The sequence below is a fragment of the Ciconia boyciana genome, chromosome 13 (assembly GCF_034638445.1).
Source record: "Ciconia boyciana chromosome 13, ASM3463844v1, whole genome shotgun sequence".
NCBI lineage: Eukaryota > Metazoa > Chordata > Aves > Ciconiiformes > Ciconiidae > Ciconia > Ciconia boyciana.
In genome coordinates, this window is record NC_132946.1 from 12,126,777 (window position 1) to 12,152,831 (window position 26,055).

The 26,055-nt window shown below is 40.5% G+C and overlaps 1 protein-coding gene, 2 long non-coding RNA genes and 1 other non-coding gene across 16 annotated transcripts in view; 3 read left to right on the forward strand and 1 right to left on the reverse strand.

Annotated features, from left to right (window-relative positions):
- The window catches only part of MRTFB (myocardin related transcription factor B), an 87,464-nt gene extending 73,879 nt beyond the window's left edge, over positions 1 to 13,585 (forward strand). For 7 of the 13 annotated variants that reach the window (XM_072877834.1, XM_072877825.1, XM_072877828.1 and 4 more), the window contains 5 exons: positions 311 to 466; positions 3,407 to 3,565; positions 3,876 to 4,037; positions 5,539 to 5,599; positions 8,066 to 13,585. In XM_072877834.1, the coding sequence (XP_072733935.1) occupies positions 311 to 466; positions 3,407 to 3,565; positions 3,876 to 4,037; positions 5,539 to 5,599; positions 8,066 to 8,604 (1,077 nt within the window). In that variant the 3' untranslated portion in view covers positions 8,605 to 13,585. Of the gene's footprint in view, positions 1 to 310; positions 467 to 3,406; positions 3,566 to 3,875; positions 4,038 to 5,538; positions 5,600 to 8,065 lie in introns of those variants that run through there. The other 6 variants (XM_072877826.1, XM_072877833.1, XM_072877832.1 and 3 more) reach the window with 5 other exon arrangements.
- The window catches only part of LOC140658867 (uncharacterized), a 33,314-nt gene extending 8,457 nt beyond the window's left edge, over positions 1 to 24,857 (reverse strand). Inside the window, exons 1-3 of the long non-coding RNA XR_012044903.1 lie at positions 24,744 to 24,857; positions 21,444 to 21,508; positions 21,013 to 21,090 (exon numbers count right to left, since the gene is read on the reverse strand). This is a non-coding gene — a long non-coding RNA (uncharacterized lncRNA). The remainder of the gene's footprint in view (positions 1 to 21,012; positions 21,091 to 21,443; positions 21,509 to 24,743) is intronic.
- LOC140658866 (uncharacterized) lies at positions 19,248 to 21,342 on the forward strand. The gene is made up of 2 exons (XR_012044902.1): positions 19,248 to 20,513; positions 20,697 to 21,342. It is a non-coding gene; the product is annotated as an uncharacterized lncRNA (long non-coding RNA).
- Positions 19,694 to 19,765, forward strand: TRNAT-CGU (transfer RNA threonine (anticodon CGU)). The gene has a single exon. It is a non-coding gene; the product is annotated as a tRNA-Thr (tRNA).
- Positions 24,858 to 26,055: the final 1,198 nt, after the last annotated feature.

Below are 26,055 nucleotides of genomic sequence, written 5' to 3' on the forward strand. Positions count from 1 at the left end.
GTTACTCAAACCCAGTTCTTACAGTCCTTTCTTACTGGGTATGCTCTCTCTATCTGTTATTATTTTCATTGCTCTGCAATGGACCCTCTCCAGTTTGTCTTTATCTTTCTTAAACTCTGTTGGCAAAACCCACCACCTTTTAGCTGGGAACTCACCAGTACCAAACAGTAAAAATTTTGTCTCCTATACGCGGTTCACTTCCCAGAATACATGCTATTGCTATTCTGCATAATCTATGCAATAGATTTTTTACACAATGTAATTTACTGTGAGATACGAATAATGCAAATATTTTATCTTCATCCTTTAGGCTCAATCACAAGCTGGAATACAGACCCCATCACAAATACCTGCTCCTATTTCTTCCTCTGGCCTGGTCCAGACAGCACCTCAGATGCATACTCCACAATCAACACAAAATACCATCACGCAGCATACACTTGGTCAGACCCAACAAATCAGAAAGGTTTGTGGATAACAATAAGCATTACAATAAATAGTTGTGTAATCTAATTCTAGGAAGTGCTTTTAGAATCTTTTATGTGTTATCTGCATCATATATAAATGATCAAGTCACCTAACATCTCTGTACCACGTTTTTCTGTGGGATACAATGGGCTTGTAACTCCTCCTCTTTCCAAAATTTTAGTCCGTGCAGGACTTTATTTTTCAGTTGCAAACAAATACATAAGGCTCAAGATTTTTTATCTTAATAAGATAAGTACTCTTATGGCACCACTCTTACTGCGTTCTTCCTCATGCTTGGCACAAGTGGTATACCAGGTATTCCAGTCAGTTTCTCTTATTTGTTACTGGCTAAAAATGGAAGATTCTTACAGGCTTAAGAGAAAGCTTTTACCTGTGGTTTCAGAGATCTATTCTTTTATAGGAGTTCCTTTTAGTTTTCCTACTTTCCTTGTTGATTTCATCCCTACTTTTGAAGAAAGCTATGGACTCAGATACTGAGGATAGCAATTCCAGTGAGTCAAAACCCCACCATACCTACGATACATGTCTTCCTGAGGAATGCAGGGAATGATTCAGAGAGAGATCCTTCACAACCAGCTCTGAAATTTCCCATTCCAAACCAGATGTTCATCCACCACTGGATGCACAGCTGTGAGTGCCAATCCAGTCGTGTTCATATGGTAACTGATACCAACCCATGAGCACCAGTCATCACAAAAGAAAAGGCTTTCTCCTCCTTTGAGCCTCTTCCAGGCTGGCCTCTATTATTAGGAACTCAGAGGTTCGTTTTGGACCTTTACTGCTTCCTTATCAGTGCTATTAACTCTAAGGCTCCTTATCACTTAGGAGAACAATGTTTTTCAGCCTGCCCCAAGGAAAGGATAATTCAAAAACAACTGAAATTTCAAGATGAAGAGGGTAATTTTTAGAGTATGTTACGTAACTGTTACAAAATATCTCAGCCTTCAAAGTTTATTTCAGTTTACAAAAGTGCATCATAAAACCCATGTTCTGATGTGATTCGGGGCTTCTACCTGTGCAGTGTCGTCTAATCTGCTTCTGCTAAGGCTCTTGTTCCAGAAAAGAACTTAGAAGATGTATGATTATGCCTTGCCATTCTCTAGACAGCTGGCTAATAAAGGGGAACACAACTCAATGAGCATCATCACTCTTCAGACTGTTTGTTCAATCTGTTTAATTTCATGGACATTGAGGTTACCCTACAGAAGTCAAAACTGACAAATATCCAAAAAGCAGATTTCATCCAGATTCCCTGGGATTTGATGAGGGCTAATCTTACCTTGTTAATTTGACAGGTCCCATATAGAAATTTTCCAGTCATCCTGAGGCATGTACTTGTGCCAGAGACTAGCAGTTTGCCTCCTTTGCTGTCTAGAAGTTCCTTGAAATGATTGCAGGAGATAACCAAGAGAATTGTACCCTCTGGTCTTTCCCCCTATTCAGATCAGTTGTCATGGAGACCACATAGTTCCCAGCAGACTTTAGTCTGCATCTGGCTGTCCTGGAGCTGAACAGCCTGCCTATCCTAGCTGTTTTTCTCACACATCTACTGCCATCTTTTACACAGGAAACCAGACAGCGCAATTGCACTGTTTTTTACATACAGTAGATCAGGACAGTCTTCATGCATTCAGCATTAGATCTACCTGTCTGCTGTCTGCATTTCATGAGGCTTGGATATTTTAGCAGGCAGATTGAGGTAATGAACTGTGAGCGCCTAATGCTACTTATTAATTTAACACTTTTTAGTGAAGTTGGTCTTCTTAATAGCGATCACCTCCATAAATAGTTGTTTTCCAGAACCGGTTTCCCTTGAATCCATCTAGACTTTCTCAGGTAGCTCAGATTTTTATGTAGACCAGCTGATTATTCCATTTATTTTCTCCTGCACACTTGAGGTGTCTCTTCACATTCTAACTACCACATGGCCCTTGTTCTTCAATTAATTCAGTAATAAGGAGACATCTCCACAGCCGTTCACCTCAGTGGTAGACAGCTGGAAAGTACAACAGTTTTCACACAGATGATCAGGTGGCTAACAAAAACTGTATTAAGCCCTCTCACAGCAGACTTAATTTCGTATTCAGACTGTACTCCACAAAGTTTATCCTAGCTTCATCTCCATTCCCGATCTAAGATTTGTCACACCCTTGTCATAAAGGTATCTGGGAGTGATATTGAATTGAACAGAACAGGCTTATGCATTCACACATTCATAGCTCCTCTTCCTCTCCCTTTAACTTAAAAAAAATGAGAAGTAGGATACTGCTTGGAATCATTTGCAATGAGTCTATGGACTATCAGTTGAAGAAATAAAAAGTTTATATACCAGTAACCAAATTTACAGTTGATACCCAAGTTCATCAGTTATATCTTTTGCCTCTCCCTCACTACTCATAGATATCTGTAGTTAAAAGAAATTAGAATTATATGGCACAAACCAAACTATTCTGTCTTAAAACAGGCAGCACAGGACAAGTGTGGATACATATAATAGTTTCTATCAGGCCAGAAATAAGTTCATTTTAGTGACTGTCCACTAGGTGGGGAAATCATACATACTGTATTAAACTGTTCCATACTCTTCTGAATGTATTTCAGAAAAATTATATTACAGTTTCTCATGCTTCCTGGAAAATCGCAAGAAAATATTTTTAGTTATCAGTGATGAATGACAGCATGTGACAGCACAAAGTTGCTTTCAAAGAGTAATTGTTCTAGATTTACAAATTATTCCATGGGAGGGAAAAATCAGTGCAAATAACATTCCCTTAACAGAGAATTTAAGCAAGCAAGTATTTAAGTCTTAAATAAAGTAATCAAGTCTTAAACTTTATTAATGTAATTTACCCAATGTTATCAATTTAAAACAAAAAAAAACCCCACAACCTAAGACTGATGTATTAATCCTTTACAGGTTTTTCCACCTACCACATCAAATACAGTATTTTCCTATCAGACTGCACCAGTTACAACACCTTCACAATCTTTTATTAATAAAACATCAAACTCTAACATTCACACTGGTGGTAATCAGGTTCCCTCTGTGCAGAATGGACCTGGTACTCCTAATAAGGTAAGATTGGCCCAACAATGTTCCATAAAGTTCCGTTTTTTATTATTATTATTATTATTATTATTATTATTATTATTATTATTAAATAACATGTGACTATGTACATACTGCAGTTCACTCAAGGAGGAAGAATGTTTTGTAGATTTTAATAATGCATATATGTATGTATGTGTGAGAAAGAAAGAAACTATTATTTTATCCCTCTGATTACCTATGCTATTGTTATTTGTAAATATGTAGATTGGTACGACAAAATAGGATAATCTGTAGAACTTTATACATCTTGAATTCACTAAAATGTATTGTTTAGTCATTATTTTGTTATTTCACACAGCCTGGCTCACCATCTCAAGCCCAGCCTTACATTGTTCAACAATCCCTCTTCAACAACACAGTATCCAAGACAAAAGATCCTCCTCGTTATGAAGAGGCCATAAAACAGACCCGCAACATTCAGACATCGCACCGTGAGGTAGTTTTTTTCTCCTGTTTACTCTGTTAAAAACATTTTTTTCTTTAGAATTATCAAAGCCATTGCTTATTTTAGTTTTTTGTTTGGTGTCAAGATTTTCTAACACCAGAAACCCTAACCTAATTATTTTCATAACTGTCTTTAACTACAGGACTCCTGTTTCCTGATTCTTTTTATTAAAGCAGCAGACATGTAAATAAGTCTTACAGTATCCAGTTGGTGATATATATAATTGGGATAATGCTGCTATTGCTACTTAACAATAACTATCCTTCAACTGGCTTGTTTCAAGGATGTATGATACCCAAACTTCAGACTTAAAAGAGAAAATATATTCATATTTTCCAAAGTGAGTAAACTTGAGGAGGATGTGAGTGAGTGTGTTTATACACACTTAGGCAAACATATAGATACATATATATATACACACACACACACATACATATATACATACATGAGCATAGGTGCTTGCTTCAAAACAGTCTGTATTTAGTGAGCTTGATGAATAATCCTAGGTAGTGCTTTGTCAGTTTAGCATGATACCCTTAATGTTGGAGGAAAGTTGCAAACAAAACTAATGAGCATCCCTAACCTCATACGTTTCTGAACTATCCCAAAAGATAAAACCTTGTAGTGACCTAGTACTGGTTGCTGGTTTTGTGGTGGCAGACACTTGGGCAGAAGCATGGGTATCTAATGCCATTCTACATGTTCTTGGCATGTCTGAGGCATCCTCACAGTGAAGGCACACAGGTCTTCTTACACGACTCTATCACTACCAGGTAGCAAAGTGCCTCCCCACTGGCCTCTTTTCAGGAGCTAGATCTCCTGATGACAAATTACTTCCCATCTCCGGAGTATAACCAATGTTTTAAAACACTGTTTTAGTTTTGAGACCATCATAAAAGTCTCCACTTTTCCTAGACTGTTTTTGAAAGAATGGGTTTGTGGGGTTTTGTTACCTTTTGCTTAAGGTTCAGATATTCAGGAGATGGTTGTTTAAAACAGATAAACAGCTGATGAAAGCTCCCCCCCCCCCTTTAAAAAAGAAAAGAATGTGAATCTACAAATTGAAAAAACAAAAACCTACCTAACAAAATGCATCTTACATGATGGCTATTCGCAGGATATCTCTGAGAGAAAGCAGTTCAGGGTGCACCCCCAAAGTCCTGCAGTTGTTCCAGACACTTACCCTGCTACAAAACAGGGTTAGTAATTCTCCTTATCCCTGGTTTCCTGCACCTCTCTTCTAGGTTCCCTTCATGAAATCTTTGTCTTGCTTTTCAGATTTTTTCCCTATTCCTTTGTACTGAAACCGACCACAGAGATTACAAGTGTCTGTCCAAACTATTTCTCTGTTTTCTAGATTGATAGTTTCATATGAAGAATTTTAGTCTTGATCATAGGTTAGTACTTATGTACTATTGAGAGAAGCTAGGATCAATCAACTTAGGAAAAAACAGTACATGAAAAAGAATAACCCTTTTCTCATGCACTACAGCTTTCCAGTGCGCACAGTCAGCAGATGGATGATCTTTTTGATATTCTCATCAAGAGTGGAGGTAAGCTAATTGACATCTGTGTGATGTAGTGATTTAAAACCTGATAATAAAAACTCAGTGCTATAATCAAAGGAAATAATTCTTCCAGGGAGAGGAGGTAGAAGCTATCCAGCCTGGATGAAACTAGTATTTCTGAAGGTTTGTAATAATTATCTATTAAAGAAAACATTTACCAAAACACATACAGTCAACCTGCTGTGGAACTTCTCTGCTTGTTAATTAGCCCAGGCAGACCTTTGCAATAATCCACACAGCATTCAAATGAGTACTGTGTTCAGCTCTGCGGCACCCAACATAAGAAGGACATGGACCTGTTGGAGCTAGTCCAGAGGAGGGCCATGAAGATGATCAGAGGGCTGAGCACCTCTCCTGTGAAGACAGGCTGGGAGAGTTGGGGTTGTTCAGCCTGGAGAAGAGAAGGCTCCAGGGAGACCTTATTGCAGCCTTCCAGTACCTACAAGAAAGCTGGAGAGGGTCTTTTTACAAGGGCATGTAGTGATAGGACGAGGGGTAGTGGCTTTAAACTGAAAGAGGGTAGATTTAGATTAGATATAAGGAAGAAATTCTTCACTATGAAGGTGGTGAGGCACTGGAACAGGCTGCCCAGAGAAGCTGTGGATGCCCCATCCCTGGAAGCGTTCAAGGCCAGGTTGGATGGAGCAACCTGGTCTAGTGGCAGGTGTCCCTGGCCATGGCAGGGGGGGTTGGGACTAGATGAGCTTTAAGGTCCCTTCCAACCCAAACCATTCTATGATTCTATGAAAATAACACCTTAAGTTAGCACAGACGTATTTTATCTAAATTTGAAAAGTTGAGCAAGTCCATATAATGTATATTTAAATTATACAAAAAATAGAATGAGGTAAGAATTAAAGCATGCTGATACTAAAACTTCATTAAATATAACCATGTATTATCAACTGTAAACATCAAAGGTACATTACTGGAAAAAATATGTATGAACTACATAGAGACATTAACGAATAACAACTTTCTATGTCAGTTAAAATAAGGGAGCTATCAGAAAGGAACTGAAATAACTAAAGTAATATACAGAGTAGCTTGGCAGTAAAAGAAGGAGGCTTTCAGGCATAATTAGGCTTTGTAGACTGAGAAGCCATTACAATACTGGGAAATGTTCTGGTGCCAAGCAATTCAATTAACTTAATGTTTTGTACTACTGTCATATAAGGATCTTGACAGCAGTGAATGCCAAGACATAAGTGACTGATTGTAGGATATTAGAAGATTTTAGCCATATTCTAAACATCAAAGTATTTTCTCATTTTAAAGCAAATTGCAAAGTCAGTTGAAGAAAATGGAGTAGACAGTGACAGACTGAGATAAGTGACCTGTGCAGTGAACAACTCAAGCTAAATTCAAAAATGCTTTCAGTGCTTTTATTAAAATACTGCATGGGTAGTTCGAAGAAGTTCTGCCTCTGGAACAGAGGATGTAAGAAACATTGGTGTGCTTACTTAAATATTTGCTTTGAGTTTTACATTACTAAAGCTATTTGATCTTAAAGGTAACAACTGCTCTGTATTTGCGAAGTTGTCATAAAAAAGCAAATGTTTCCTGATAATCTTTATGAAAAATAAAGTAAAGCATTCAGGGCTCTTGCACTTACATAAGCGAGTTCTACACTGAAAAATGTTTAGTTTATTAATGTACTTCAAGGGAGTGAGAGGATCCATTTAGTAATGGTTTGCTTTTACTAAGCAATCACTTCAACAGATGCTCTTACAGGTTTTAAGAATGTGGTTTTTGCTTGGAAAACTGGTGCAAAATATATTGTCAGGTATAGTTTTGCTGGCAGAAACATCATCTGTGCTAGGGGATTTATTTGCATATTCTGGTCTGTCTAATCTTACTTTTGGACTCCATTTGCATTTAAGAATTAATTGGAACTTACTTTGCTTTATTTCCTTTTATTGTTACTGCCACTATCTTACATGGAACTTCTTGACAGAAGAGTAGTTTTAGATTCTGGAATCGGGAATAAATGCATCCTAATCACATCAATTGATCTCTTAGACTAATTCATCAAGGTGGACACAGTACTAAACAGGGATGGAACTGAAATTTGGTTCAGGTATTCTTCTCTAAATTAGGAAATGTGTTGGTTCCACATTCTAATTAAAAGAACTATAAACATGAAGGAGGTAAAGCTAACATCTAGAAAATTGTTCCTTTTTTCATCAATATAAATATTCTAATTGGCTGAAGTATTACTAAAAGCAGAACTCTGGAACTTGTTTTGGAACACTTCGTTGTTCGTAGAGTACCTGTCATAGTCTGATGTGTGTAGTGTTTGTATTATCAGAACAGCAAAATGACTCTTACTCCATGGAGTTCACTGTGGATGCATCTCAAAGTGAGCAAAAATGGGGTGGAAGTTGTAAGCCTGAGGATATATGTCATTATCTCTTCTGAATTCAGTACTGGGGGTTTTTTTTATTACAGAGATTTCCCTTCCAATAAAGGAGGAACCATCTCCCATTTCTAAAATGAGACCAGTAACAGCCAACATCACTACAATGCCAGTGAATACAGTGATATCCCGCCCACCACCACAAATCCAAATGGCCCCTCCTCCTGTGTCCTTAGAACCAACAACCAGCTTGTCTATAAGTTTGGAAAACCAACTTGAAGCTCTCTTGGATGGAACTCTACCATCAGGTAATGAAATTCCTCAACTGACAAGCAGTAATGAGGACAGAGAGTCATTTTCTTTAATTGAAGACCTCCAGAATGATCTGCTTAATCACTCCAGCATTTTAGACCACTCTCATTCACCCATGGAAACATCCGACCCACAGTTTACCACTAATAGTTCTTGTCTGTCTCTTGACCTTCCCGATACAAATTTGGACAATATGGAATGGCTAGACATTACAATGCCCAGCTCCTCATCTGGACTCACTCCTCTCAGTTCTACTGCCCCCAGCGTCTTTTCCACTGACTTTCTAGATCCACAAGATCTACAGTTGCACTGGGATTAAGCTATAGCCAATGAGAACATGACCTGCAAGTCTCTTTACAGCAGAGGTCCATTATTATACCATTCTGATTGCAGTTAAGATAAATTAAGACAGTAATGTTCGGAAGAACAAATGCTTGAAGCTAATTCCTTATTGATTTTCAAGTTTACAACAGTGAATTACTTTATGCTCCTATCAGTAGTGCAGATCAGGGCCCTCTGAAAGCTGTATTTCACGAGTCAAGAAAGGATGATTGTACTTGCTGATTAGAAGTACCCCAAGGTAAATGCATCACAAATATTTAAGAAAGAAGTTAAGTTTCTGACTTTGTAATGCTTAAATGAGCAACACAACATGGCTAAACTTAGAGAAGAAAAAGCAAGATTTCAACTGTCTGTATTGACACAGTGAGCAAGTGTTTGGGGGAGGGTGAGGTATCACTGCACTTCATTGTTCCTGTGGATAGCCTGAGCCAGGTTCAAAATGAATTGTGAGGGCAAAGGCAAGGAGAAGCACTGGCTGGTTCAGTGAAATTTCATATATCTAGTCTCTTAATTTGTTCAAGTTGTTTTTATATTTTGGTTTTGTGGTTTTTAAAACTCTTCCCCCATTCTTTAATCATGAGGGAAGAATTTAACTGCATCCAAAGGGACATTAAGTGTAACTGCAAGAAATCCACTGTAGCTACGCCAGGTAATATTGAGAACACTGAATTTTGTATAGCAATGCTCTGGATTTCATAGCTAGGTTTTCATGTGTATATCAGACAGTTATTTGTATACACTCTGAACTTTGTATAGCTTATTTTTGTGAACAGAGGGGAACAGTGGTCTTCAAACAAGAGATTACTGTAATGGAAATAATAAATATCCTAATTTACTTTGTGTTTGAGGATATTTGTTAGATCATTGAATCCAGTATCTCAGCATATTAGAACAGTTTGAGGAAGTAGAAAAGTTTAATTAATGCTGTTGTGCACTATGATCCTGCAAGCATCTATGCAAGAATAGTCCCAATGCCCTCAATAAAAGATGTTTGTAGGATCGGACCGAGTTGCAGGGGACAGTACTGACAGGACAACCATCATTTCTTAATGAACACTTTATCTATTGAACAGCTTTGTCTACCACTACATAACATCAGGGAAGCTAAACAGAGAAGCTGCTCAGTGAGAATCCTAAATAGCACACACTTACGGAAAATTATAAAAGGCTAATAAGCAGTATCAGGATGTACTGTTTTGTGATAAGAAGGCATATTTCATACCTGAAACAGATAATAGCAAAAATTAAGCTCTTACCTCACAGCACATGAAAATACTATTTTTTTAAAGCCCTTAGTTGTGGGTTGTTTTTTTTTTCAGAGTCTATTATGAAAGCAGTTGGAAAAACAAACAAAAAAATGCAAATAGAAGTAAAACACTTCATAATTCTATGGTTGTCTCTCAGGTAATAGCTGTTAAATGTTGCCATAGATGACATAGGCTGATAATCAAACATAAAATTGGAATTATTTCCTATTAGGGAATTCCTAAATTAAGATAAAAGGAAACAGTCCCCTATTTCCTGAACAACGGAAATGTGATATGTTTTCTAGTCTGAAAACTGATCTCATTGCAGAATTCCTTCCTCACCACCAACCTTCAAAAGTAAAGTTTTGTAGGAACTACTTAAAAAATGCCCTGAAGCTTTTGCTTACTTCTTAGAGTAATAATATGTATCAAAGAAATAATGAAAAGAGAAGGTAGCTGTTAACTATTTAGCAACCTGTATCACATTTAAAAAACAAAAAAAACAAACCATCCCACAACACAATCATGTTAACATGAAACAAAAATATTTTTGTTAGAAAATGTTGTGGAATTCACTGAAGATTTATGTCTCCAGATAGACAGTGCATTTGGTTTACTAATATTAAGGAATTCCATTGGCTTCAGATAAAATAGTGGATTATATCATTGATTCAGGGTTTAAACTGGCATCATATGTTTGCATCATATCAGTTATCAGCACTTTAAATCATTATATATCTTAAAGAGTTTTACAGGCTAGGATTTACTTTAATGTGAAACTAAGTACAGAAAAACAATCTATGGAGATTTTCACAACAAAAGATGAAGCTGAAAGACATATGTCCCTATTCCTTTTGGCTGTGCCTACAGTACTTGAGTACAATATTACATGTGGACTGCCTGCCTTACATTTTGATGGTGTAGGACTCTTCAATAACAGTGAACAAATACATTCAACTTTTTGCATTCCTTTTCATCATATTATCTTGGGAGCTAATACTCTGAGATACTAAGTGCCCTGAGCTGTTACAAGAATAAGAATTAAGGACTCTTTGTCCGATAGGAACAACTTTGAATGAAATTTAGTGTTCTGCAGTACTGTCAATTTATTATTTGTGATACACCAGGCATCATACCACGTATGAGTGGTTGGTTACCCCTTTTTGACCCTGCCTTCTGATTAAATAAGAGGCAAGTAAATTAATTTTTAGAGGACAAATTAACCCAGAGCAACTGTACTGTCATGTTTGATGTGCATGTAAATAGAGCTTAAAACTGGCAAAGTCATCTTGCTACAAAACTATCCTTATTGGCAGTGTAGAATGTTAACTAATCCATAGGAATCTATGTGCAGAAATAAATCCAAACAGTTGAGATGTGTTGTTATCAGTACAGTATAGCTTTCTACTTTCTATTTGCAAAAAAAAAAAAAAAAAAAATTATTTAAAAAAATTAAGGGATCATTTTAGTTTTTAAAGTACAAATATTCTAGTGTAGGGAATGTGTGATTACTTTTTTGTACATTTCAGAATTATGTGCATTAAACCTTATATATAATGGTTTGCTTTAGACTTTGTTCTGAAATGTGATATATTTGCCATTGTTATATATGCCTGTTATGGCAGAAATAGGTTTTGCTTAGACTTTTGTGTGTGCATGTTTTACATGACAATTTTTGTAACATGAATACAATACATCTTAGAAATTTAATCATGACTGTGCAGTTTAACCGTACAGAACTGAATATATTTCTCATTAAGAGAACAGTTGCAAAGGAATGCACTGGCACTAAATTTGCCATTTAATGGCTGCAATATACTAACAACATATCCTATCAAATGTGTTGTTAGTAGATCCTTCAAAGTAATTAAGAATACCATTTTATCAGTGTGAAAATCAAAAGTTGGTGTTTACACTTATAGACACGGAGAGAGCTCGGACATATGTTTTACAAAGCTAGTGTTAATCAAGAGGAGTCCCATCCTGCATTTAATACAGAAATGGTATTTGTTATGCACTTTTAGTGCCATTCAGCATGAGTTAAGGCAAGTAAGCGTACAGGCAAAATTTTGTTTAACATTATAAATAGTTAAGAAAACATTGTCATAAATTTAGCAGTTCTCTCTGAGAATAAAATGAATTTATGGCAGTTGTTCTCTACAGAAATGTAGAGCCTAATCCAGCAGTGTGGGCTTGCAGAATCAGACCTTTAAAAAGCTGAGGTCGCAGCTTTTAGAAATAATCACTACTTAATACTGAAATTTCTTTCCAAGGTATTTCTAAATTCACCAACAGGAGTTATGTTCAAGGAAGCAGGTGATCAAAATAAAAGTTTCAATATTAAACTTTTATGTTACTTAATCTCAAACATTCAGATGCCTGAAAAGTGTAGGCACCGTAATTGGAAACCAAGCACAAGCTGCTGAACTGCTTTCAAGGCAAAAAAAATGCAATCACAGAATACATTTAACTGGAAGGGCATTATGTAATCAAAACACAGTAAAGCTCACTGATGTAAACAATTATTATTTGGATGGCATCTTCAGTGTATTATAAACTTAAAGCAAATTCTATTAAAACTGGAAAAAAATTTCTTCCACTTATCTCTAGTAAATGTTCTGTTAAAACTCTTTATATTGTGGTCTATTAGATTGCCTTTTAGTGACTTCTAGACCATACTGCAGATGGTTTTTTATGAGATACGTGGAATGGAGTTGCATATAGTATTATATATGGCCAATAAAGAGCATCCATTAAAACCTGAAGTAATCTCAAATATTCCTTTTATACCAGTTTGCTAGGAATAAAGTGCAAAAAAGAGACACCTACATTATTCTGTAGTGTCCAATACTGAATATAAAGACTTTTGAAGTTAAAAGTGCATAAATGTATTTGTAGAAAACTAGCCAAAAAAGCCATTCTAGCTATGAGAGCAAATTCTCAATAAAAAGCAGGGAATGGTTAATAACTATATAATCACACTATTTTTATAAAAAATACAGTTCAGATATTCAAAAGACAGCCTAAAATAAATTATAATAATATAAAAATTTAAATAGGAACCAAAGCATTGCCATTTATATTGCCAAAGGAGGCACTTTGTATTTTGAAGCATAGGAAATTAAATCCCCACAAGTATTATCCATACTTTTTTAAAATTAAGGGTGTAGATATTTTCAAAGCTGTTTTTGATGTTTAACAGTACAGACTTGTTTTTGTTGTTTGAAAAAATTTGTATTAAGTAATAGCACAGGCTTTTTTCCAGATAGGATTTTTCTTCACAGTACTGCTTGCAGTAGAAATAACGCTAACCCTAGTAGGTGTTTGTCTTCTTATTTTCATAGTCATAATTATGTCTTAGCATCTCATTTTGTGGAAAGAAGAAGATAGACACCTGTCTCTAGGGCCCTCTTCATTTAAGCACTACTTTACTAAATGCAAATTATGGCAATCAGGGCGTCAGTTTATGTATTGCCTTTCTATAAGAAACCATGATGCCTTTGTATTTGCTGTTTGCACCCCTAAAATCAATTCCATATGTTTGAATGCCATATGTTTTGCACATTGTACTGTATATATGTAATGCATACTGTATTTTTATATGTGTACTACATTTATCAAATATTTTGTACATAGTGGCAATATTGTAGCTACTGAGGAAATGTTTGATATTTCAGCATTTTTGCTAAGTGTCTCAAATAAAAAAGGAAAACTGTGTTCATTTGTCCATGCTTTCTACTTAAAAGTGAAAAATACCATTAATAATAATCAACAAAAATTCTGACTCTTATGAGTCAAAAACATTTGGCCTATGTTCTAAGTACCTTTCTCACAAAAAGGAGTAAGAATGAAATCTGCACTTAGACAAACTCCAAAGAATGATGGTTTGTCTTCAAAATCAGAGCCAAAATCTGTAAGAATAGAGATTTCCTGAACTCTAGAAGTTTAGGTTTGGACTTTTTTTTTTTTTTAAGCAATACTATTGTATTAATTCCTTTCCTGTTTTTTATTTTTTTCTCAAGAAAATGTGGGGTAGGAACCCAGACTTTTCAGTACTTGTCATTCAAAAAAAAAAAATTCTAATGTATGCACAAGTGTAACTATCTTACATAACACACAGGTAAAATATATGTGTGATATTATTCAATATATTTTAAATGAAGTGGCTCCATAAAAATTAAAACAACTATAATAAATGACCTTTTAATATAGCTCATGAGCCATACGGTCCTTATTTTGTAATCTGTCACCATATTTTCATGATATGCACCTGCTGGGGTTCACCCCCACACACCTCATCAACTAACTAGTTCATTGAAAAATGACTGTTTCTTTGGCTCAACGCAATCTTAAAAACCTAAGCTTCCAAGAACCCAATACCTATCCTACCATAGTACTTTTTAGAAGGTATGAGCGGTTTGGAAGGGAGTGCTTCTCCTGGGCTACCCAGAGAGTAACCATGTGTTAACTGCACAAGCCTAAGAAGCGCTGGCAGTGTAATAACAACTGCAGAGACATATTTAGTAATTTTGGACATTCCCTGTTCTTTTTCACAAGAACAAAACACCTTATTTAAAAAGTCTTCTAAAGTCCAGCACAGAAGAGGACTTTACAGTTACATAATGCATGCATTGACCATGTATGACTGCATAGGGGTACTAAAGAGATAATTGAACAAGCACTAGTTTAAACCCATCCCCATCAAGAAAAACTGATCAAAATTCAAGATGCTATGGTAGGACTTGGGAAAACATAGTATGATTCTAGTATGTCTTTTTGTCAACCACAGAGAGTCTAGTCTCTAGTAAAATTCTCTAAGGATAATCTCTTGGATTAGTCCACACCTTTTGCTGGTGGAGAGAGGAACAAGCTGCAACACTGTCATGTATAAAAGCCATGTATAGTCATGTATAAAAGCAGTATAAAAGCTTTATATAGTCATGTATAAAAGCAACAGCAAGGGAGATAGAGGGCTCTAACACTGTTCTGACTCAGTGCCAGAGTGAAAAAGGAAGAAGGAAAAACCTGGATTTTCTTCCTCCCTCCAAGCGAGGTTTTTTTTCAGGGAGGGAAAAAGGGCAACTCAAAATACAGAAGAAACGAGGCATTCCAGAGAGGTGCGCGTTCCTGTTGTGAACCTCTCATGTCACTGCCCTGGAGCTGACTGGTGGAAATGGTTCTACTGAGCTGCTCAGATCAGGCCACACAAATATGTCTCTTAGAAAGCTGTGCCTGTGCGATCAGGCAAGCTTCTGAATATTCCCCAGATAGGTTAACCTCATTTGTGAGTCAAATGCAACATTTTGTTCACTTATGCAAATGAACCTTTAAGGCATCTCCGAGTGAAGTCAAAAACTACTAAAATACCATTGCAAATTACTGGGTGTATTTCACCTTGCAATACAGACTTCTGCTCCTAATTGAGTTAGGTTGTCAGAGATACAGAAATAATCCCCAAGTAAGTTTATACGGGCATTCTTATCAGCTACAAAATACTGCGATTCTTTTTCGTACATTACTGTACTAGTCTTGAATTTAGCAAGAAAGTAAATAGTGTTTGTATCACATTTTTCTGAGTAGAGGCTACCTGTAATTCTCTAACAATAAAATAGAATTTGTAAAAAAACCAAGTAAGTAGAATAAGGCTATTCTGTGAGAAATTAAGGAAGATTTCAGAACTATAATACAAAGAAAGGATTAGAAAATTATTTCTGATGTAGACAAGATTACACCCACTTTCATTCATGACTTTCCTGAATTCTTCCAAGGTTTTCAAGATGTGCTGGATTGTGGGATTTCATATTTGCATTTTGTATTCTGTTCAGCTTGTGTTCTAGAACACCTCTGTGCATTTCTTCAGGAGAATGAGCTGTGAGCTGTTCAATGTGCACAAAGCTTCTTTCCATGATGAAGCTGCTTCCTTTAAATATTTACTATTATACTTCCTCTTGCGGAGGCAGTCCCCATACTAGGTCACCCACCCTTTCCTTATTAAAGTCTGTTCTACACTGATGACATCAGAACTCAGCCAAGCATTACAAAACCCATAAAGTAGTAAGTAGTACCCATAAAAATGAACAAATTAAAACTTACTAATATGCCCTGTAAATGTCATAAAATACCTTTTCTTTATGAACTTTAACCATCCTAAAAGTTTGTAGGCTATATGTGCCACAAACTTACCTTCAGATATCACACCCCAAACACAAACATTGCAAAACACGTGCAGCACTTTTTGACTACGCATTTGTGCATTACAGAATTTATAGTTAGAATGTATCAGAAATAAAGCACTTGTTTTGGTGCCAACTGGCAGTTTGGGGTTTTGATTGTTTTACAAAGACCAAGAAATATACACACATAACCCTCCCCCCCAAACTGTGTTCATATTAGTATTATGAGGTAAACACCAAGACAGGAAGGACTAATGAAGCTTGAGGTTCTGCTGAACAAACTTTTTCCACAAGCTAAACCCTGGTTTTCAATAAAACTTGAATTTATTAAACCATGTTCTACAAATGGCCATCATCACATTTGTCTTTACTCTGTACAATATTAAATGCTATATGCTGCTGCCTATTAGCTTGTTGTGTATTACACAAATGTTGCTAAAGAGTGCCATATTTCTTAGAATATTTGTACTGTCTCAAGTCAGAGATGTTTCCTTGATAGCAAAGAAGTCACATACATTTCCCCACACCTCATACTATAGTCTACAACCCCACCGAGACCTTCCTAAAAGAGGATCAAAGTAACATCTGAGATGCAACAGCTAGAGGGGTTTTTTTTCCTTTAAGTGTTTATCTATACATTTACAGAGTAACTCTAAGAAATATTTCCCTTCACATAAAAAACTACCTGAAGATGGGTCTCCGGTCTTCTCTGCAGAACAAAGACTGCAGGGCCACTCTACCATAACACCGCATCATTCTCGAATCCCTCCGAGACAACTGCTGTTGATTAGAAGTTAAAATAGTGAACAGAAACATTCTTTCATAAAGCTAGGATGAAGTCTAAGCTTAAGTAACTCATAACTGAGGAGCATTCCAGCTACCCCATAGCAAGTCTTTATAAACTTAGTTATACAGCGGCACAAATTCTGCATAAATATGACTGTTCCCCTGTATCTCCTCAAGAGACTGGGGGAGATTTGTAGAAAGGCCTAGTTTTGTACATTAAAACAGACATCAAAGCCCTCTCCTAAAGCAACACCTCCATCTCATAGGAGTGAAGCTTAGGGAAGGAAGAAGAAAATCTGGTGATTATCTTCGCCTTCCAACAAAATCTCTGACGTCATCTTTTCAGCATCGGAGTCTTCTCAAAACTTTCCTTTAGGAAATTCATGTTGTGTTTTAAAACAGGGTTTGTCAGAAGAGAACCCTGCATAAGGAGGATTCAGCATAAAGAATAAGGGCTTTCACACAGAGCTCGAACAAGGGTAGTGACCGACATAAAAGACACGTTCAGACAAAAGTATCCAGAGGTCAAAAGAAACCACTGGCCATTACACGTTTTAAAATCAAATTTACATTTTTAGTTATAAAAACTACTGCTGTGATAAATCAGCTCACCATTACACAGCACTTTAGATAGATAGATAGTAACATTTTTTCCAGACACACTGAGGAAGTTAGGTTCAGAGAGTAGGCAACTTTTTTTAAACCCAATCAAGTCTTTCCTCTTCATCTACTCAGAAGACCTTTATGATTTCAAATGAAAACTCTAATCTCCCCATACAGTTAAGGAAGAAGTTTAGCATTAGAAGTTGCTTTACCATTAAATACTATTTCTGATGCCAACCAAATACATTTATTAAAAATGTAGTGCATTTGAAAAGATACAACTCATGAATTCCACATGTAATTCCAATAGTCCTCTCTGCTTCCTCCCATCACAAAATTACTTCTCAGCTCACAAAGATACAAAAACACAAATAAAACAAACACACGCGAGCTACGCAGGAACTGTGATGACAAGTTACAACTGGCAAGTATAGCAGATAAAAGAGCAGCATATTTTGTAATAAGCTAGAAGGCCAGAAATGGAAGGGCATCAGTCAAACATGATTTGTTAAAATCTAACTCCTTCCTGCTGCCAGCTTGGTAATACCAGGAGTAACTCTTCTTCAGTCAGCTAAGATGTTAACTGGCCCTCTGAGGTCACTCCTTATCATAAAAGTTACAGGTGTGAGAGTTGCGTGAGGCAGTTTCCACTCCTGCACATCATCACACTTTGGAAGTGCTGCAGTGATCACAACGATCAAGACAAAAGCAGAATACAACAGTACTATCCTGGCTTCCTAGCTTTCCACGGTCCAGATGAGGCTATGTCCTTTGACGCTAGTGATGAGCAAGACTAGCAGATAAACTCCAGCAAGTGTTCGGGTTGGCCAGGCCATCAGTTATGCCCATAAAGACTGGAAAAACAGAACAAATCACCTTTGGGACAGCTATCCCAGGGTAGTAGCAAACACACTTAACATGGGCTGACTATCCAGTAAGGTAATTTAAATGAGACACCTTTCACTGCAGGTGAAGCTAATTCAAATTGCTGTTTGCTGAAACAGAGGCACACATAGAGTTATCACAGAGAAGTTGACCAATGGCAGCTTTTAAAGAACTGAAGTTTGTTCATACAGTCAAGCCATCAGGCGTGAGTTTTCCCGATGACAGGTCAAAGAACATTCCAAAAGGATACATATATATTAATCTTTTAGCACACCTGCATTACAGCACCACCAAATTAGTAACTCTGATCTCAACCTTTACAGAGGTTCCTCTGTTAACATGTTTACATGCTTCTTCCATCAAAAAAAAAGAAAAAAAAAGACTGATCCTAGCTGGGATCAGTACCCCCCACAGGTGAATAAACAAAATTCCTTTCATCCAGGAAGACAGAATGTAACTTCGGTGTCCAGCAAAAGTTTCATAGGGTATTTAAAGGGATCTCCACAATGAACAGCAAATGAAAACTAAAAGCTTTGTTTTCAGGTCACCCTTGTAAATACCTAGGAGACCAAATCTAGAAAACTATGTATTTTAGTATCTTTTCTGCATTTCACAACACTAAGTTTTTACAGGGAACAAGTACCAGGCACTTAATGAGTTTAATTTAATATTTACCATTTAATTATCCCAACGTTTTGCATTTCTGCTTCTTTCCTCGGAGGAGGAAAGTTTTACTCCCCCTCCCCCCCCGCCCCCCCCCGCTGTTCTTTCTGGTCTGAGGAAGACTCCATCGCGGCCAATACATCTACCGACCTAAATGTACGAGTGCCATCTTTCGGTAAAGAAAACCTCCGCTGCAGCACAGCTGCACGCCCCAGTCAGCGCCGGCACCACAAAACCACACCCTCTCCGGGGAACACCTCCCTGCCGCCGCAGCCCGCGCCCGGCCCGGCCGCCCTCAGAGGCGGGAGCGCCCCGGAGCCCCGTCCCTCGCTGGGGCCGACGCGGGAAGCGGGCGCTGCCCTTGCGGGCGCCTCCACAGACGGACGGGGCAGCTCCTCGCCGCTCCCACGGGGAGAGGGACTTTCCTCAGCCCGCTCCCACGAATTCCGCCTCCTCAGCGGACACCCACCGAGGGGAACCCGCTGCCGCTCCCCCCCGCGCCTGAGGGGGAAACGGCCGCGCGCACCCCGCCCGCCACGGCGCCCGGCGGTCGCCAGGTGCTGGCGCAGGCGCACGCGGCAGGGGGCGGGGGCGTGGCGGAGGCAGCCGCGCGCTGCTGGCGCGCGGTTGGCGAGGGCGGCCGGCAGCGCCGCCGCCGCGCGGGAGTGGCGCCAGCGATAGAAGGGCGTCGGGAGAGCCCCTTAACGCAGGCGCGGTGGCCAAGTGGTAAGGCGTCGGTCTCGTAAACCGAAGATCACGGGTTCGAACCCCGTCCGTGCCTTGGCGGGTCCGCGCCGGCGGGAGCTTCCCCGATCCTTTTTAGGCGGCAGCCCCGCGCTTCGGCCTTGCCCGGCGGCGACAGCCAGGACGAACGGAGACTCCCATCCAAGGGGGGGGGTGCCCCGCTCCCTGAGGGGGGTGCCCCGCACGGCGCCGGCGCCGGGAGAAGCACCGCACCCAGCAGCGGCCGCTGCCCCCCCGGCCGGCGGTCGGGCGGGTCGGCTGCAGGCCAGGAACGCAAGCGGCGGCGTTTGGCTTCAGCGCATCGAGCACAAATAAGGCGAGAAAGGGGCGTCGCACCTGCAGCCGCGGTGCTGCAGCCGCGCCGGTGGCCTCTGGCCTGAACAAAGCGACCGGGCGAATGCCCCGCTCCTTCTGCGTTTCACGTCAGCCAAACCTGCGCTCCTCTACCTCGCTACGCCGGCTGCCAAAACCTCTCTTCACTTTTGCAATAACAGGAACATTTTTCTGCAGCCCACCTTCTCCTTAGGGCCTAATCCTGTACTCTAGAGACCCTCGAGCTCAACGGGAAGAAGCAAAAGGAGAAGATAGTTTCAAATGTGCAAGGAAAAGATGTCTACCGAAGGCAAGGGGAAGCCGTGTCACACACATTTCCTACACAGCAGCCTCGAAGGACGTGCTGGCACCCACCACGACAGGGATTCGTTCCTGTGAGGAACAAGTGGAGCCTCTGCAAAGTCTTGTTTGAAGAGATGTTCTCCACAGGTTGCAGCTACCACGATCATCCTGTAATTCCCGCTTCTTTTCATTGTTTTTTTTCCCCCCCTGTAATTCATTTAATTATTTCTTAATTTAGTTCTGTCTTCTGGTTAGTAAAACATGAGGTTTCTTCATCTGTATCACTAGGCACTTAGAAGGATTGTTTGCAATCTGGTTAGTGTTCACTTTACCTTTTCTATTTTTTTAAACAGAAAAACTCCCTGTCACATTGAAAACGGGTAAGGAAAGGTTGGGCTGGTTATGTTAAGAGGAGATGTGCAATGCTCACGGGTCTCCCAGCATGAGCAAACACAGAGTACTTCAGACACAGCTTGTCCAGCAGGATCACAAGCAGCCGGGCAGTCCAACCTGGGGACACTGACGGGACCAGCCACCAAACCAGCACACACAGTTAAGGGCTGACAGTGCTTTGAACCATCCTAACCATGTAAATAATAACAGCACTACAAATTGAAGGAAATCTTTATTGATTCATGCTTGATACTTACCATTTTAAGTTTCACTGACCTTTGATTAGTCCACACAGCCAGTTTCCTCAGTTTTCTTCCTGAGAAATCTTCCTCTCATATTCTGCACCACTGTTGTCTAGAATCAAAATTGTACAATTGTATGAACAAAAATAACTGTTGTTAACTATTTACACTAGATTTTGTAAAACCTTTTAAAATCAAATATGTAAACTGTTGGTAGGTCAAAATCATCATTCAAGTTGTATTTTGATTTAAAGAAGGGCTGTAACCATGTATTCTGTATAAGGCTTTCTTTTGCACAGATTTAGTGCTATGAAGATTATCTGACTGTATTAATTACATGTAATTAAAATCTGTATTTTCTGCACTTAGTCTACTGTCAATATTCACAAGTATCCAGAACTGCTCTTTAGCAAATTTGGCATAACTTTGATGAAGCATCAGCAGAGAGGAGATCATAGTGCATACCTGCCAGCTCATTTTTGAACTTGAAATTTCTAGTATGAAATCCGTGACACCACTGCCCAATCTCCCTAGAGAGAAGAAAAATGTAAATTATTGATTTTGAGCAGTGACAGTTTCAGCACAGAGCACATGCAAAACTACAACCCAAAGTGTTCTAAATTGGTTTTTCTTCTTCAATATTTTTACTCATGGATAGGAAGGACAGTGAGGAACAGCCGTGTCCCTGAAGCTGCTTTCATAAGAGGGTTTTCAAAACTAAATATAAAAATCAAACTCAAGGACAAAACATGTATCTGATAAATACTGCTTTCTGTTACTACAACCTCAGGGATAAACCTGGAGAGGAGCCACCCTGCCTGTGATGAGTACTCCTTTCATAAATTCTTGATTGTTTTTTAGAAATATAAGACTAAGCCAGGTGTGCATGAGAGCTACAGCTGTCTCTCATGTAACAATGGCTTAAGGCCTGTGAGTCTGTGTTACATGACACACAGAAATTAGATAATACAAAGCCTGTTTTTCCATAGTTTGCAGACAGAACTTATATTTTGCTAAATAACATTGCTAAATTATTAGCATGATAATAATTTTGCTAAGTAACATTTTAATACATGTCTTATGGTTATTTGCTAGAAATTAATTTTTTAATTAGAAAACTATCTATGAAGTCAGGGCGTAAGAGAAGCTAGTGCAGACCAGAAATTGGTAACTCCAGTAGCAGCTAAGATGTAGAAATAATTACCATACCACACGGGTTTACTGCCGTGACATAGATTCATTTACATGACGTCAAACCTTTTTGACAGTGTTACCATATTTGCCTTCAGCCTTCTCCTTTCTAGACAACACAATCCCCAAATTTTAAAATCTCTTTTAGGTCAGCTTTTCTACACCTCTAATCACACTTGTAATCATCCTTGCCACAATCCCCCAGACCCTCTCCAGTTGCTACATACTCGTCTTGAAATGAGGACCCAAAGTGGACATGCTACTGCTGCATACCAACACTGAGCAGAGCATTTCTACACATCACAACTCACAGAAGTGGTAATGTGGGAATTTGCATTACGCGTAGCCAGCAAAGCCTGAGCTGCCATAGTTATAGTGCTACGAGAAGCTGCATAGCTGCCATCGCATCACACGACATGAGTCATTACATGTGAGCACAAACTACCCGAACCGGCACACGTGGCCCTGTCCCCAGACCAGACTGTGTGACATGAAATTTAAGCTGGAAACTTCCTCTCTCACCACGTGCTTGGCAGCGCTGCAGCCCCCCCTGCAACCGTGGCCCCAGGGGGGGCCAGCCCTGGAGCCAGAGGGAGGCTGCAGCTCCTGGTCTCACCCAGCATGCCGGGCATGGCAGGGCAGGTGGCCCGCAGCAAGTGGTTAAAACAGGAGCCGGAGACCAATGGGGCTGAATCCCAGGGCAGAATCTGTAGTATGGAGTCATGTGAAGTAAGTCCTCTCCTTAATCCAGCTTCTAGTATCCATCATTGCATCATTTTTTACAAATTATTTAGAAATCCCTCGCACTGTGCAGTCTTATTGGTGAAAGTGGAAGGTGAAGCAAATTTAATTCCGTTTCATCATTTTTGTCGTCTTACCAGAGCCTCTTGCTGCCTTTTTGAGTTAATTGAATTTTACATGTGACAACCAGTATGACCAACAGAGGACAGCACATCCATTTCTTTTAATGATCAAAAGATCCTGAACTTGAAGGTGCCATTCACTTTTTCACTCAGGAAATGAGAGTGACAGGCAGAGTAGAGCAGTATGTCGTAAGTAAGCCAGCCAGCTTAAAAAGGCCTTTTGCAATTAACTAGAGCTGTTTTGCATTCCAAGAGCTTACTTAAAATAAATCTACTTCTAGCCAGGCATTATTGCTAACGAAACACTGTGGGTGCACCTCTCTGAAAGCTGGGTCTGTATTTTGAAGCAATTGTTTATTGAGCACTGCGGTAACAGTTAAAACATACTTAGGAGTCAGGGCACACTTAGGATTGTCAGGTGAAATCTGCTAATTCCCCTTCAAAACTGCAGACAGACGAGGTGTCTATAACTAAGTTTTGATTAAATGTGAGGGTTTATAACACACAGTAAAGCCAGACTCCAGTGGTTTTATTGCATTTGATTGGGGGGCAGAGAAGACTCTGCAAGTCATAATGAAATTCAAAGACTAAACCCAAGGATTTCATGTGGCAGAGGGGAATTTCATTAGGGAAATTCAATTAGCCTGCAAGAGTTGCACACATTGAAATCTATTCTCTTTCCCCAAAAGCTGGCTATCGTGTTTTTTATAGCAACCTTTGCTACTCCTGGATAAATAATGCTTTATTACAAATGCATTGACATCTTTATATAATTATTAGCATACACTAACATCTTCATCTGTTACTGCTTTGCAAATATTCATTTCTGCTTCCTATGAAATGTATCAAATAGTGGGGTTTTTTTAAAAATATGACTAAGGAAGGATTGGGTGTTAGGCACGAGCACAAAGCAAATATACAGATTTAGGAGACACGTGAGGAATAATAGTGGCTCATGACAGTGTGCGGGTCTGCTGCAAGTCCCAATTCACATTGTCGGTCAGGGCCTGATCCTGTGAACTGCTGAGCAGAATTAATTAACAGCCTAAGATACCATTAAGTCAATGGGGACTGACAGTGCTCAGCAGTTCTCGCTATTGGGGCACTTAAATGAAAACCAACCTGCAAATTCGCATTCACGCGAGTAACAATGTTGCACACATCTACAGTAATAACATGAATTATTCACATCAGTGTAGCATGAAAGATGCAACCCACAAAGCCTGTTGAAAATAACACACAAACATTAATTAGTGTTCCTGTGATACATGGGAGGGTTATCATTTGGCCCATTCTTCACTCATATGCGTATTCCTTTTATTTGCTGTGCGCATAGGTCTGATCAGAGGACCCAGGTGAAAGTAAATACAGGAGACAGACATCTATAAACATCAGTAGAAAATGAGGAACGGGGGTTACTGATTAGCTTTCTTCCCATATGAAACTCCTAGATCATATCGGAGAAATGTGAGTGAAGTGTTTCACCATTCTTTTTTTAACCATTATCTGATCAGAGAAGCATGAAAAGCACTTTATTGCTCACTTGATTTTTTTTCCCTGCGCTAGGAGCCCTCTGCAGGAAGTGAAGCTGAATTTCACAAATCTTCCCTTTCTGACGTCTCCCGAATTTCTAGGAATGCCCCTTCCCTGTTACTATATTTGGAGGTAGTTTCTAGGAAAAAAAACAATTTTCGGACGGTCTTGGACTCACCACACCTACTCTCGGAAGACTCCGAGCCCCAGGTCTCCTGGCAGGGCCCCCGCGGAGTTGAGGAGCTCACGGCTCGGGCTGAGCAACTCCCGGCGCAGACTGCACGTCTTTGTAGCACTGTCGGAGGAATGAGCATGGAGAGGGAGTGGGAAGGGGAGAGGTGTCTTTGTGGCAACAATGAGTGAATCTTCTCTAGTTATTTCCTGGTGGCTGCTCTTTTTTTTCCCCCTGCACTTTTTTTCCCACCCCCCCTCCTTTTTTAAAGGAAGAGGATCTTAAGAAAAAACCTCCTCGATTTTTTTTTCCCTCCGCTTCGCCCTCTCCCCCTCCCCTTGATGTGGCCTCTTGTTTAGATTGTGGCGTGACCGTGATGAAGAAATGTTTCTGGGCGCCTGGCAGGGTGATCTTTTTATGTAATGAGTCAGGATTTTGCCAACGGAAGGAGCCGGCTCGGAGCGAGGACCGAGGGGCTGCCTCCTCTCAAGAACGGGAACCTGCCAGGCGAGCGGCACCCTCTCCTCGGGATCCCCGCTCGCTCCGGGCGTTTATTTATCCACGGCTTGCGGGGGCACCGCCGGGGGGACTGACAAGTGGTAAGTTGCGCTCTCCTTCCGCGCCCCCGCCATCGCGCTGCCCGCCCGCCCGCCCGCCGGCCCGCGGGGAGAAGCCTGGCCCCGCGCACGTCCCCGCTGCCGCCCTGCCTCCGAGGCCCGCAGGTGGGGCCGCCGCCCCGCGCCCCGCTCCGCCGCCGCGGGCAGCCGGGGCCGCGCCCTGCCGCGGGGAGGGGGCGGCCCCGCGCCGCTCCGCTCCGCGCCGCGCCGCGCCGGGCGGGCACCTGGGCGCCGGCCGAGCCCGCGCGGCCGCGGAAGGGCGCCCCGCGCCGCCTTGCGGGGCGGGGGCGGCCGCGGCAGCGGCGCGGGGCCGCGCATCCCCGGCCGCCTCCCGGCGCGGCGCGGCGCGGCGGCACGTGCCGGCGGCCCCGCGCCCACCTGCCGCAGGCCGCGGAGGGGGCCCCTGCGGGCGAGGGGCTCCTGCGGGCGGGGAGGCCGGGCCCGCCTCGCCCTGCCGCTGTGCGCGGAAGGGGGCTGGTCTGCAGCCGTGCCGGGCACCCTCGGGAGCCACAGGTGTTCGCTCCCCCCGGGTCTCCGACCGGCGGCCCCGTCCCGGTGCCCAAGTGTGGCTTCTGGGGTCGACTTTCGCCCAGCACAAACCGCTACGAATAGGCGTGCTGCTAGGTCTCGGTACGTAGCGTTTGATGAGCTCACGTGAAGTAAGAAACATCTTCTAAATCATCACGCCCGTAAATACGTCA